Source organism: Macaca nemestrina, chromosome 19 (assembly GCF_043159975.1).
Source record: "Macaca nemestrina isolate mMacNem1 chromosome 19, mMacNem.hap1, whole genome shotgun sequence".
Classification (NCBI taxonomy): domain Eukaryota; kingdom Metazoa; phylum Chordata; class Mammalia; order Primates; family Cercopithecidae; genus Macaca; species Macaca nemestrina.
In genome coordinates this window covers 10,233,657-10,247,936 of record NC_092143.1, presented here as the reverse complement: position 1 = coordinate 10,247,936, position 14,280 = coordinate 10,233,657, and the positions used below count along the sequence as shown (strand labels likewise).

Below are 14,280 nucleotides of genomic sequence, written 5' to 3'. Positions count from 1 at the left end.
CTGCATGGCCAAGACAATCCTGGACAAGAAGAATAAAGCTGGAGGCATCACACCACATGACTTCAAACAATACTACAAGGCAGGCTACAGTAACCAAAGCAGCATGATACTGATACCAAAACAGATACACAGACCAATGGAACAGAACAGAGGTCTCAGAAATAACGCCACACATCTAGAACCATCTGATCTTTGAAAACCTGACAAAAACAAGCAACGGGGAAAGGATTCCCTATTTAATAAATGGTGCTGGGAAAACTGGCTAGCCATATGCAGAAAACTGAAATTGGACCCCTTCCTTATACTTTATACAAAAATTAACTCAAGATGGATTAAAGACTTAAACGTAAGACCTAAAACCATAAAAACCCTAGAAGGAAACCTAGGCAATACCATTCAGGACATAGGCATGGGCGAAGACTTCATGACTAAAACACCAAAAGCAATTGCAACAAAAGCCAAAATTGACAAATGGGATCTAATTAAACTAAAGAGCTTCTGTACAGCAAAAGAAACTATCATCAGAGTGAAGAGGCAACCTAAAGAATGGGAGAAAATTTTTGCAATCTATCCATCTGACAAAGGGCTAATATCCAGAATCTACAAGGAACTTAAACAAATTTACAAGAAAAAAAAACAACCAAACAACCCCATCAAAAAGTGGGCGAAGGTTATGAACAGACACTTCTCAAAGGAAGACATGTGTATGGCCAACAAACATACGAAAAAAGGCTCATCATCACTGGTCATTAGAGAACTGCAAATCAAAACCGCAACGAGCTACCATCTGACACCAGTTAGAATGACGATCATTAAAAAGTCAGGAAACAACAGATGCTAGAGTGGATGTGGAGAAACAGAAATGCTTTTACACTGTTGGTGGGAGTGTAAATTAGTTCAACAACTGTGGAAGACAGTGTGGCAATTCCTCAAGGATCTAGAACCAGAAATACCATTTGATCCAGGCATCCCATTTCTGGGTATATACCCAAAAGATCATAAATCATTCTACTATAAAGATACATGCACATGTATGTTTACTGCAGCACTATTCACAATAGCAAAGACTTGGAACCAACCCAAATGCCCATCAATGATAAGACTGGATAAAGAAAATGTAGCACATATACACCATGGAATACTATGCAGCCATAAAAAAGCATGAGTTCATATCCTTTGCCGGGACATGGATGAAGCTGGAAACCATCATTCTCAGGAAACTAACACAGGAACAGAAAACCAAACATCGCATGTTCTCACTCATAAGTGGAAGCTGAACGATGAGAACGCATGGACAAATGGAGGGGAATATCACACACTGGGCCGGTCGGGGGTTGTGGGGCTAGGGAACGGATAGCATTAGGAGAAATACCTAATGTAGATGATGGGTTGATGGGTGCAGCAAATAACCATGGCACGTGTATACCTATGTAACAAACCTGCATGTTCTGCACATGTATCTTGAACTTAAAGTATAATAATAATAATAATAATAAAGCAGAAAAATGATCAAGGGATAGAAAGACAAATGCACAAAATTCCCTTAAGCATTAACTTATCTTAATAAAAGAATAATAAATACAAAAAGGAATGACTAAACATTTTAGAGAAATTTGTGGGTTTATGTTTCAGAGAAAAAAGTGTTTTAAAGTTATATCAACACACAAGATATACTCTTTTTGCAAAGTGAGCCCGAGTAGTAAATCAAGACTCACTAATTATCTGCAGCAATCTGCTCACTAAGTGAAGATTTCCATAAGTCTAGTTCCAAGGAAATTGTCAGGGTGTTTTGGAACAACATTTGAACCTATTTTATTACCTATTTTACGTATCATTAAATTTTATCAAACTATTTTTCCTCTAAATTTTGTGATTTCAAGAATGTGTTGCATTCTTAAAGGTGAAACACTTACTATTGCGAATTCTTTCCATATATACATTCAACACCCCCGAAACCTGCAAAATACATGTATTTAAACTGTAACTGGTTCAAAGGCAGGGTCTGTGAGTGTCGGTTGGGGGCAGCGTCTGCTCACTGGTGTCGGTTGGGGGCAGCGTCTGCTCACTGGTGTCGGTTGGGGGCAGCGTCTGCTCACTGGTGTCGGTTGGGGGCAGCGTCTGCTCACTGGTGTCGGTTGGGGGCAGCGTCTGCTTACTGGTGTCGGTTGGGGGCAGCGTTTGCGTCTGCTCACTGGTATCGGTTAGGGGGCAGCGTCTGCTCACTGGTGTTAGTCGGAGAGCACTGTCTGCTCACTGGTATTAGACCAACCACAATGCTAGTGTATTTTAGGAGCTCAATAAATACTTGTTGCATGAAAGATTCCAGAATAAAATAAACAAAAATTTTGTCTACATAATTCATTTTTTAAGGGATTTTAAATATTTAACAAAAACCAAAACAAATTTTAAAAAAAGCTGCTCTGTAACGTGAACTGGAAACGCACAGCAGGACAATGTGAAAGGCAGGTGCAGTGATGCTTCGGGCACACTGCAGCCGACTCCCTGAACACCTCATCTGCACTATCTGACGCCCTTTGGTTTTCCTGTATCATCACCTACCCAGAAACAAGCCATGTAAGTAGCTTGCAGACGCAATTTATCACGTGCGGTTATAGCTGCAAGTGCTACTCATTAGGGCACATCAAATGTCCCCTTACTAATCAAATGTCCACTTATCTGCATAGCATCAAGTGATGTTTTTAAATGTTGTCCCAAACACTCAGAATATATAACTCCTATGATCTAAGTAAGTTTATAACTCCTTCAACCAGCTGCTATCTCTTAAAGCATTTTTGATAAAGTACTGTGTGTGTATGTGTATATATATATAGGTCAATTAACGTGGTGGGCCCCTCTGATGATGCAAGTGGACTGACTTTTTTAACAAAACAAATGTTATTGTGAAACATGCATATTACAAAGCAATAAAACAATTTTGGGTTTAACAAGTAGGTCTGAATTCTCATATAAATATTTAAATAACCTCAAGCAAATATACAGTAGTAAATTGTAAATAATTAGAAAGTAATGAGCTTTGAATATTACCTTCTTAATATAATTGGTTTAATTATAAGTTTAGGGATGTCAGTTTGGCAATTATAATGAGTTGTCAGTTATGATGACATTAGTGTCTTAGAAAAGTTCTTAAAGTTCTTACCCATCATTTCTTCAAATATTTCCTCTCCCATTCTCCTAGGACACTTCATTGAACACACAGACTGTGTTGATATATCTGCTGTGTCACTTACCTGTGATTCTTGTAATCCTTTCTCATTTTTTTAGCTTTCTCTGCTGCATTCTGGATAATATTTTTCTAATCTATCTTCTAATCCCTAAGTTCTCTGCTATACCTAACTTGCTGTCAGACATGTATATTAAGTTTTCAATTTTGGCTACTGAAGTTCTAGGTTACTGTTGTAAAACAGAACTTCCTACAATAATGGAAATATTTATATCTGTGCTATTTAATAAGATAGCCACTAGCCACATGTAGTGAGTACAACTGAATAATTTTAATTAGTTTAAATTTAAATAGCTACATGTGGCTGATTATCATACTGCACAGTAAAGTTCTTGAAGTTCTGTTTAGTTCTTTTCAAATATTTCAACTTGTCAGTTTCCCATTTCCTAAAATTTTCAAGCTTGTCATTTATTTATCTAAATATGGTATAATTAAAGTTATTTTTAAACCCGTGCTTTGTAATTCCCATATTCAAAGTCTGGGCAGATAGGCTGGTATTTTTATCCCTCTGCTGTTTCTTACTACATGTTGCCATGTCTCCTAATGTGCTTGATTATCTCTAACTTTGTACTGGTTAATGCTTTTGAAAAATTATTTGTAGAGGTTCCCTGAGGCCCAGTATGAACTTGTCTTTCATCCAACACTAAGGCAGTTGGCTTCTGCTAAGTACCCAGAGGCACCATCAATCGAAGGCACCTCAAGTCAAGTTCACGGCCAAATTTGGGTGCAGAGCCCTGTCAGAAGCAGTCTGTAGTACCCATTCTCACATTTTTTCCCCTCTTCTTTACAGTCTCCTTCATGAAGTTTGGGAAACCAACGTATTTCTGACTCATCTATCTATTAAGAGAATGATTCTTTGGAGGTCCAGCTTAATACAAGCAGGATAGCCAGTAAGAATCCCCACTGTGGGGAATCGCGGCTTCTGTTCTCTCACCCCTCAATACTCCTCAACAAAAGCCAAGCACACAATCTTGGCCAATGCACTTGGGGCAAAATAATTTTCTATATACTTCTTACTTGTCTGGGCAAGACTTTCAATCACAACTGGCCTGGAAGTTTCTCAGTATCTTTTCAGTTTTATTATTATTTTGAGGCATGCGTCAATACAGCTTCTCTAGCAGCATGTTACTGCTGTTTTCAGAGGAGACTTAGTGCGGCGTTACCAGAAACAAGGAAGGTTCCAGATCTTTTTTTTTTTTTTTTGGGAGACAGAGTCTCACTCTGTTGCCCAGGCTGGAGTGCAGCGGCATGATCTTGGCTCACTACAACCTCCACCTCCCTGGTTCAAGCAATTCTCCTGCTGGGACTACAAGGTGCCCACCACCATGCCTGGCTAATTTTTGTATTTTTAGTAGAGGCAGGGTTTCACCATGTTGGCCAGGCTGGTCTCGAACTCTTAACCTCGAATGATCCACCCACCACAGCCTCCCAAAGTGCTGGGATTACAGTTGTGAGCCACTGTGCCCAGCCCCAGATCAATTTTTACCAGCAAGGTCAAGCTCCACTGCACACTCCACTCCTGACGATTTAAACCAGATGTGTGGGTGCTACCAACCAGAGGCAGCCTTTCCTGGGAGACTTTTAAGCTGGCTGACTCTGCTAGGCCTCCTCTGTAGATCCCCAAGTGGAAGGGAGGCATAGCCTGTGACATCCTTTTATAGTTCCTACAGAAACTGCACAGCTGATGTCTATTATCTTACCCCCGCCTCAAGCCCACTGATCTCTAGTCTGTGAGGGTAGGGGAAGTTTCTCACCAAAGTTTGTCCATCTGCTTTAAGCTAATGGAGAAAAAGCATTGCTGACTACAAAGAAATGGTAAAAATAATTCTAGAGGGATCTAGAAGTGGAAAATGCATACTTATCTCCTTCAGTTCCCAAAAAGCTTGACCTTTTTCCAACTCTCAATAATAAATTGGAGTAAGTAGTCCCCAAAGAAAAAAATCATTCTAAGAAAGGCGAATAAACAATATCAGATGTTACTGAGTCGCTGCTATATACCAAGAATGGCCACAGACACTTCACAGGCTCTCTCATTGCCCTGAGGAGGGATTATCATTACCCTCATTTTACAAATGTGAGGGCTGAAGCAGATACAGTGGGAGAGGATGGAAATAAAACCAGTGATGCACATCACGCAGCAACAGAGAGCGCAGCATCAGCACAGCAGCCAGTGGAAGGCAGAGTGCAAAATCCACAGTAAGGTTAGGTCTGGTACAAGCTAACTGAACTTTAAACATCTTTCCATATCATATCTAGCAGCTGATTATCAGAATGCTTATCAGAAAAATAGAATCACAACTATATACACCACAAAATGTAAGAAGAATCATTTTCGTACACTTAGAAAACCCTTGATTTCACAGAAAAATGCCTCTGAGAAAAGATTAAGTGAAAAACATGAAAGAACAAGAGAATGAACCTATCTTAAACATTTATCATGTACCAGAAATAGTGCTAGGCACTTAATGTGTGTTTATAAACTGATTCTTAACCAAACCAAGAATAGTGGGCTTCTTTTATAGATGAAGAAGCTGGGCCCAGCAAGGCTGTGCCAGGCGACCCTGGAGTGATGCCCTGGGGCTGGCATTCAAGACCAGGCACGTAGGGGTCTGCAGCCCACCTTCTGTTTTTCACTAGAACACGTGTCTTTTATAAAACTCACTCCCCGTGAAATTCACATACTCCTCACAGCGATAACACATGGTTGCAGAAAAAGATCTTTCCAACTCTTTTTGCTTCAATTTTTTTCTGAATCCTTACCAGTCCTTGCCTCCATCTGTCCTACGTCTCAGAGAACGGAGTCTCTGCAAGGCTAACTGCACCATCTGATCTCAAGCCCTGAACTCTCTGGTCTGCTTAGCGTCTCTCTCAATCATCAAATATTTACTGAGTGCTCACTAGTTGTAGGCACAATTCTAGGTGCTACACATAAACAAACAAAGCAGACAAAAACCTCCTGACCCCATGAGAGCTTACTTTCTCGTGTGGGAAGACTTGGAATAGACAGACAGACAGATACATGAAACACATACTCTTATCAGCTGGCAATAATACTATGGAGGGAAATAAAACCAGGAAAGGACATAGTGAGGAGGAGGAAAGAGAAGGCAGAAAGAAGGGTTTGGGGCTATTATATTAACACGTGGTTCTGGAGAGGCTTCACTGACATAGTAGCATTTGCTTGAAGATGCAGAGGAGGGGTGGGGGAGTTAGAGGAAGAGCAAGGAGAGAGGAGAGCGAGCAGAAGGTAAGGCCAGGGAGCCCTCGTCCACGACTCCCCTTCCTCCAGGTGTCCAGTATGTGCACTGGAATGACAAGACTTGCTAACCTCAGGAGACTCCAGGCAGCCCACGGAAGGCTGAAGCCATGCCTGATTAATTCCCATGCCTTCCACAGTGCCTTGAACACAGTGGGTGCTTAATAAATATCTAGAAAATTATTTATAAAATTATTTGGTGTTGATCTGAACACCAAATATGAATAACTACATATATAAACATATGCGTGCGTGAATACTTACCATTAGCCAGGATCTTGGGTTTATTAGCAGGACTGAAGCAAATATTATGAAAGATAAGAAGAGGCAATAAAGGGCTGCGCTTGTGCTTGTATTTGCTCATCTCTGTTAGTAAGTCTAGACAGCCATCAAGCCTCAGAATCATTTGTTGCCCATCCTCTCCAAATGATATATTCAGAAGTAACTTCAACCAAAGAATAGTCAGATTACTGAGATGTTTATTTCCTCCTTTTGGCAATGCTAGAGAGAGGAAGTTCTGTAAGAAGTTACTCTGTGGATAAATAGAGAGAATATTATTTTCTTCTCATCTTTTTCATTATTTTCCTAGTCCCTTGGTGAACGATTAACTAACATTCTGATATACTCTTCCCCTACATTAATTTATCCTTTCTAATACCTTCTGAATACTCCATCTATATGATTTCCAAGTATAAGTGAAAACGGTAAGAACAACAAAATAGTGCTCAAGTTTTAATTCCTGCTAGTTTTTTCCTCATGATGGATGAAGTATACTATAGTTAACTCTTAATTATTTAGAATTGATAATTAAGTTTGGAGATTATTTCAGGCCTCTTGAGTTTTCTCTTTTCTGTGCCTTCTGGTGATTTTGCTCATCATTAAAAGCTACCCTAAGGAAGGAAAAAAGGAAAAAATCCAAATCAGTCTTGAATACTAGTTAACAACTCTGGAAGTAGTGAGGGCATTTTGAATCATTGTAGCTACAGGTGTTGTTGTTTTTATCACATCTATAGATACATCTTACATTCACTTTATCCCAGGTACTTATCATTACAAGTAAGAATTTCTGATGGCTACATGTCATTCTATTACGCTTACAGATGAGAAAGCTCTATTATTTGCACTGTAAGTCTTTTCAGCCTCCAAATAAAGCCTCTTCCACAAAACCCCACCAAACCCTTAACTATAAGAAAGATAATAAATTATTTAGACTAATCTATACGCAAAGTATAAAAGTGCTACATCAAGCTGCAGCCCATGGCAGCATGGAAACCACAGTTAGGTGGACATTTTAGAAATGAAATGCAATCACTTAACTTTTATGATTGCACAGAATAACTCCTCTTTCTCTCTGTTTAAATCTACTCCAGTTTCTCTCTTAGGTTTTCCTAGACCAAAATCAAGATGTTGGCTTTAATCTATAAAATAAACTTAACGTTTTTATACAAAAGGACTCTGGGTGTTAAGAATGAAATAAGCTACAGAAATATTATCAACATTACCCACACAATAAGTAAACTGTAAAATTACATGCCCACTTTCAGCTGCATTTGCTGTCACTTACACCTACTCTCAGCCAAACTGATAGTTTTTAGATTCAACTCTTGCTGGATTTGGGACTGACAAGGGTGACAGAGTAGATGTCAGTGCTCTCAAATGTAAATGTGCTGTGGGCACTCCTTTTTTTTTTTTTTTTTTTTGCTGCTTCTAAAGATGTTTTCAGACAATTTCCTACACCAGGTAAAATATGTATACCATGGTAGAAAACAAAACAAAACAGGATATTTTAGAGCCTGAGTTGTACAACAGCACCTGCTGCATTTTCTATGTCCTACAGATGAGTAATGAAGAAGTAGAAGTGTTAAGCGTCTGGGCTCATTATTACTTAATGCAGCAGAGGAAGTCTCAGGCATTTCCTAATTAGAGCAGAGGAAAAAGACTTGATTAATCTGTCCCTGGAAGGAGAGTCTGATCACACTTCATCAAAATATTCTTAAGTATAGCACTAGAATAACAGATTAAGAGTTGAACATATCTTAGAGATCATTTTGTTTAGCCCAAATGAAGCTGAAAGAGAATAGGTCTCCAGCTCAAGGTCAGAGACCAGACTTGAGACTGGTACTTACATTCCTTCTGGGGCTCCCACTTAGCTTCCCACTAACATGCTCCATAAGGAAGTGGTGGGAAGCACTGCCCCCGCTCTTCTCTCACATATGCAGAATCTCTCATTCTTATGGATGCTAATCACATATATCCAGTTCAAGAGAATGTCTCATTTTGGAAATGATGTATGTATATGAATACATATATGAAGAAAATATATTCAAATATATATACATATATGACATACATGAACATATACATGAAGAAAATATCCAGCCATGCGCTGGTAAATAAACAACTGATTGTGGTGAGGGTAGAAAAGATCCACGATTTGTACAGTTCACAGAATTACATGGTGTGACACTCTCACTGCGGCTGATTTCAAAATAACAACGTAACATCAACTGGAATTTTTATAAAATTCCTGCAAATTTAAGATGACACTCATGAGTCAGTAGGAGGCTGGCTCCAACGCACCACTGAAAACATCTTTCCTTGGTGAGATTGATCTTTCCATTTCCTTAGAAAAACCTATCTTTCTATGTATGTGGTGATAACAAAATATCTTCTGAGGAGTTCAGGGAGAAGAAACAGTGCAGGAAAACGAGACTCAATTCTTATAAATCTTCTCAACTTTTACAATTTATCTTGGCCTTTAAGTAAAAGAAATGGAAGCACCCAAATTACAATACTATTAAGTAATATATAATCTGATTATACTCAAATTTGAAGGGATTTTCCTAATTAGGGATTCCGTTTATACACATCTAAATACAGAATCTGAGTGCACATCTGTACCAGAATTTATTTAACTCGTTACATCCCTTTTAAATTACCTTAAGTTAAAATCAGTGATGAGGAGTCTAGTTTGGGAACTGGAGTCCTAGAGAACTCATAAAATTGCTTAATATGCCATAAGGAAGTTAAGGTCTAACTGGGGGAAGTGGGCTGTGATTTCATAAACCATTTTGTCAATGAAATTAAACTGAAATTGTTACTGCTCAATTTGGTCTGTTTAAAGACCAATATATTACTTTTATTATCTCCAATAAATGTAAGACAGCTATCGTTCTAAAACCCTCATTTTTGAGAATGATAAAATATAATCCGAAAGCTAAGAAGATCAGTGAGAAGGAAATGGCATGACTCTACTCCAGCTCCTGTCCCTCTGCACGTGTCATCTATCAACTGGCTTTAAACAAAGTGAACCTCTTAACCCTTTTATAATCCTTTAAAATAAAATGCCTCAAAATCATAATATATTAATCTTAGAAACTGAGTTGTAAACTTTTGATTGGAAAGATTATTTCACTGAGTACCCTTTTAAGATATGAGGGGAGTTTAAGTGCTTACCTTCTGAATTACTCCTTTACAGTCATGCGACAAGGCCAGGTTTGAAAGAAGCATAAAAACCATCTGCTGAACCGTGGTGTTCTCCAGCGGCATCTGGGAAGCCAGCTTGAGGACACACAGCATCAGAGAGTTGCTCAGGGCTCCTCTATGTGTAGCTTGAACAGGGTGTTGTCCACAACTTGACCAACAAAGAGAACTGCAACCTTCAAAAATAACAGCCTATCACAATGTCTTCTCAGTTTCCCTGTTTAGTTTTTGAAGACACTAAGTGGCAAAGCGTATCTGTCTATCAAAATGACTTGGCTATTAACCTGTGAACTGCAAATTAGCAATAGAGGCTAATGTTGGTGTCTACATGCAACCTAATAGATATACTGTCTCAATGAGGGCCTAATTATCTCAACAAAGCACTTTAAGACACCAGGTTTATTTTTTTAAAAAGAATGAAATAAGCATACTAGGGTTTTTAATAGTTCCTAAAGAAAACATCTAAATAAAGGCCTGTGTAGAGGAACAGAATTTTAGAAATGGGAGGTAACTTGTCTAATGCCTTCATTTTACATAACATACAAATAAGGAACATAATATTCCTGGGAAAGGGTACAGAACAAATACTATTTTCTATATTTGGTCAACAAAGATATGGAGCTCAGAAAAGCCAGTTTGTTGCTCAAGGTCACATAGCTTAGAATGGCAGGAGCCAGCAGTGGCATCTACAGGTTTTCCAGGGTCCAGTGTTTCTCAGGAAATTAAGTAACTGAATGAGACTTACTGAGGGAGAAAAAAGAAATTGGAAATACATTTTAATGTTAAATCAGTAAGACTGTATTATATGTAAACCTAAGGTATAACTGACTTGTGAAAGTTCATACAAGGAGGCCAACTTAAGCATAAATTGATCAGAATCCAATATATTCTGTAAAAGAAACTCACAAAAGATGAGTAAACAAACAAAAGACACACTAGTAGAGCTGGGAAATGCACTGAAAGGAGACATTCCCACCAGACCTCAGGAAGAGAGAAAGTTCACAGCACAGAATGAAGGCAAGGACAATCCTGTACACATACGCTTCAATAATAATTCAAGTTCAAGAGCCTGAAGGTCTGTTTCTATCTCTTTGTGCTGACTGCAGACAATCTGAGTTGGGTGTCGAAATGGACAGCTCCAGAGGTGTGAGATTATTCAAAGAATAAGCCATCATCAGCATCTGGCAGTAACTAGATGGGCTCTTAACTGTTTTGAGTTCCAGTCCCTTCTCTGTATAACCTTTGATATTTAGAGACCCCAGTTGCTGGGCAACTGAGTGTTGTTAGAAGAAAGCACAAAAACTTGCTAACTAGTCAAATCTTAAATTTATGACCATACATTTTAAATGGGTACTTAACACTGCCAGCAATCCTACTTTCCTTCCTCTAAAAACAGCAACTTCACACTTTCTCCTCTTCTCACATCACCTCTACTCCTTGTCTTTGCTCATTCTTAGTGGTCAATGTTCTCTCCTAAATGAAGAAAGCAGAAGTATTCAAAATGGGAATTTTCTCATCATTCCCATCAAGTCTACCAGCCTTCCTAAATCCACATCCTTCCTCTCAGCCTTCCCTCTGCTTCTGTTGTCCGCTGTGCTCTAGCTGTCACCTCTCTTATCCTCTCAGGCTGGGCTCTTACCTGTACTCTTTCCTATACCTCATTCTCCCAATCCCTTAAGTTAATAAACATGCCTTAAAAACATACATTTTCAAAAATGAGCAAAAACTCCTCCCTTGACTCCACATCTGTTTCTTGCTGTTGCTCCATTTCTTTATCCTCTTAAGAGTAGAACATTTTGGAAAAGCTGTCTCCTCTACTTCTTCATCTTCTCTCCTCAACCCACACTAAGTAGGTTTCTGTTCCAGCACTACACTAAAATTACCCTCAAGGTCCAAAAGAACATCAGTACTGCTAAGTCCAGTGGCCACTGCTTCTATCCTCACTTTAGTAGAATTTTCTACGGCATTCCACACAACTGAGCATGCCCTTCTCTGACTTCCTGTGACTATGCACTGGTTATCTCACTGGCTGCTCCTTCTCTCTTTTTTTCTGCTGGTTTCTCATCTTTTGATTAACTCCAAATGTTAATGTGCCTCAGAACTCAGTCATGGATTTCTGCTTCTCCATCTACACATTCCCCCTGGGTAATCTCAAATAGCCACATGGCTTTAAATACAATCTATACAACAATGACTCCTGTGGTAGCCAGCCTCCAAGATGGTCCCAGTGGCCCCTGCCTCTGTACCAGGGTTGGTATGTGTGACCCACAGGAGCTAGGAGTGCTGTTCAGTTGCTTCTGAGACTGGATTATAAGAAACTATAACTTCTGCCCTCGGCCTACTCACTCTGGGTCGTTTGAGACAGCCGTAAGTAGCAAGGAATTGAGGCTCCCATAGTCACACTGGATCCTCTATCCCAGTCAAGACTTCAGATGATTGCAGAGACTCTGAGCGAGGACCACCCAGATTAGCCATTCCCAGATTCCTGAGCCACAGAAGCCGTGGCATAATGAAATGATTGATGTTTGCAGATGCTAAATTTTAAAGTAATTTCTTTTGCAGCAATAAATAACTAATAATATTCCCAACATTTTAAATCTTCAAACTTACCTCTAGTCTCCATTGAATTCAACTCCAACTTACTATTTTCACTTCAGTGAACATCAACACCTCAGACTAAACAAGACCAAAGAGAACTCCTGATTCCTACTTCTTTCTCACTTCAAGTCTGCTTCTTTCAAATCTTCCCCATTTTAGTAAATGGCACTACTGTGCGCTCAGGCTCATTTCTCCAAATGAAGTTCACCCCGGACACCTTTTTTTCCTTCCTACCTCCCACAACAGGTATCCTTGACTCTATCTTTGAGCTATATACTGAATCTGCCTACTTCTCTCAATCTCTCCAGCTACCACTCAAGCCCAAGCCACCATTATATCTCCATGAGAAGTCTCCCTGCTTCTAGACTTGCTCCCAATCATCCATTCTCCACATATCGCCCAGGGTAATTTTTCTTTTCTTTTCTTTTTTTTGTGAGACAGAGTCTCGCTCTGTAGCCCAGGCTGGGGTATTAGTGGCGTGATCTTGACTCACTGCAACCTCTGCTTCCCAGGTTCAAGTGATTCTCCTGCTTCAGCCTCCTGAGTAGCTGGGACTGCAGGCATGCAACATCATGCCTGGTTAATTTTTGTATTTTTAGTAGAGACAGGGTTTCCTCATGTTGGCCAGGCTGGTCTCAAACTCCAGACCTCAAGTGATCCGCCTGCCTGGGTCTGCCAAAGTGCTGGGATTACAGGCGTGAGCCACCACACCTAGCCTAATCTTTCTGAAACACAAATTAAATCATGCTTACAACCGCCAATGTAATCTTGTTGCACTCACATAAAAATCCTGTTACACTCACATAAAAATCCAAACTCCCTACTGTGGCCCCTGAGGCCCTACATGACCTGTCCTCCTATCTCATTTCAGATCACTCTCACCAGAACTCACAATGCATGGCCCACCGCAGGCTCTTGAGAAGATGTCTATCAAGTGCATGAGCGAAAGAGGAGCCCTAGTGATATCGTGTATCATCAGACCAACTGTTGTGAGAACTAACGTTCATCACGCCAGTCTCCTGCTCTAGAATCTATAAAAAGTTCTAACCTTCACTTGGCTTTTGAGGTCTTACATCATAATTTTTATCCTCTCAATTTTCCTACTAAACTCAATTTCCCATTGCCAGATAATCAGACCAGTCCTCCCTCTCTATTGCCCGCACTGCCAGTGACTCTCTCATGGCAACAAACACACTAAAATATCTGTCTGCTCTCATAATACCTACGAGAAAGCTTGCCTTTACCCATCATATCCTCAATAAATCAGAGAAATACTTCAAAATACGTATTAGTTTTTCCAGTCTACCTTAACGACATTTATAAAACTAGTATTTTGGCATATTATTGAAAGGCAGTATTGGATCCTATTTACCATTTGGAAAATTTGCAGTATAGACACAAAGGAGCTGCAGAGAAATTTGCATCAATGAATCATCCATCAAAATCCAAGGCCAGAGAGAGTGCAAGACAGGCACAAGGTGAGCTTCAAGAGCTGCTTCCTGTTGAAGGAAGGGAAAAAGACAGCATTAGTCTGAATATATGAAAATATAACATTAAAATCAAAACAACAACAAAAAGCCACCAATGTAAGACACAAGGAGAATCCTGTGGCTGCCCCACCCCCACTGGGCTCCACACATGGCGGCCCTGACCACGAGCCTGACCAATCTCAGGAAGTCCCTTCAACACCAGGGTGGTTAAG

General features: G+C 39.7%; 1 protein-coding gene across 12 annotated transcripts in view; it reads right to left on the bottom strand.

The window, feature by feature from the left end:
- Positions 1-14,280, bottom strand: part of LOC105476947 (rotatin) — a 215,439-nt gene that overhangs the window by 28,254 nt on the left and 172,905 nt on the right. For 7 of the 12 annotated variants that reach the window (XR_011616799.1, XR_011616798.1, XR_011616802.1 and 4 more), the window contains 3 exons: positions 13,951-14,077; positions 9,954-10,156; positions 6,762-7,029 (listed from right to left, as the gene is read on the bottom strand). Coding sequence is in view for 4 of the 12 variants with exons in the window: in XM_071085193.1 (XP_070941294.1) it covers positions 6,762-7,029; positions 9,954-10,156; positions 13,951-14,077 (598 nt within the window). In the remaining 8 variants the exon portion in view is untranslated. The other 5 variants (XR_011616800.1, XM_071085194.1, XM_071085195.1 and 2 more) reach the window with 5 other exon arrangements.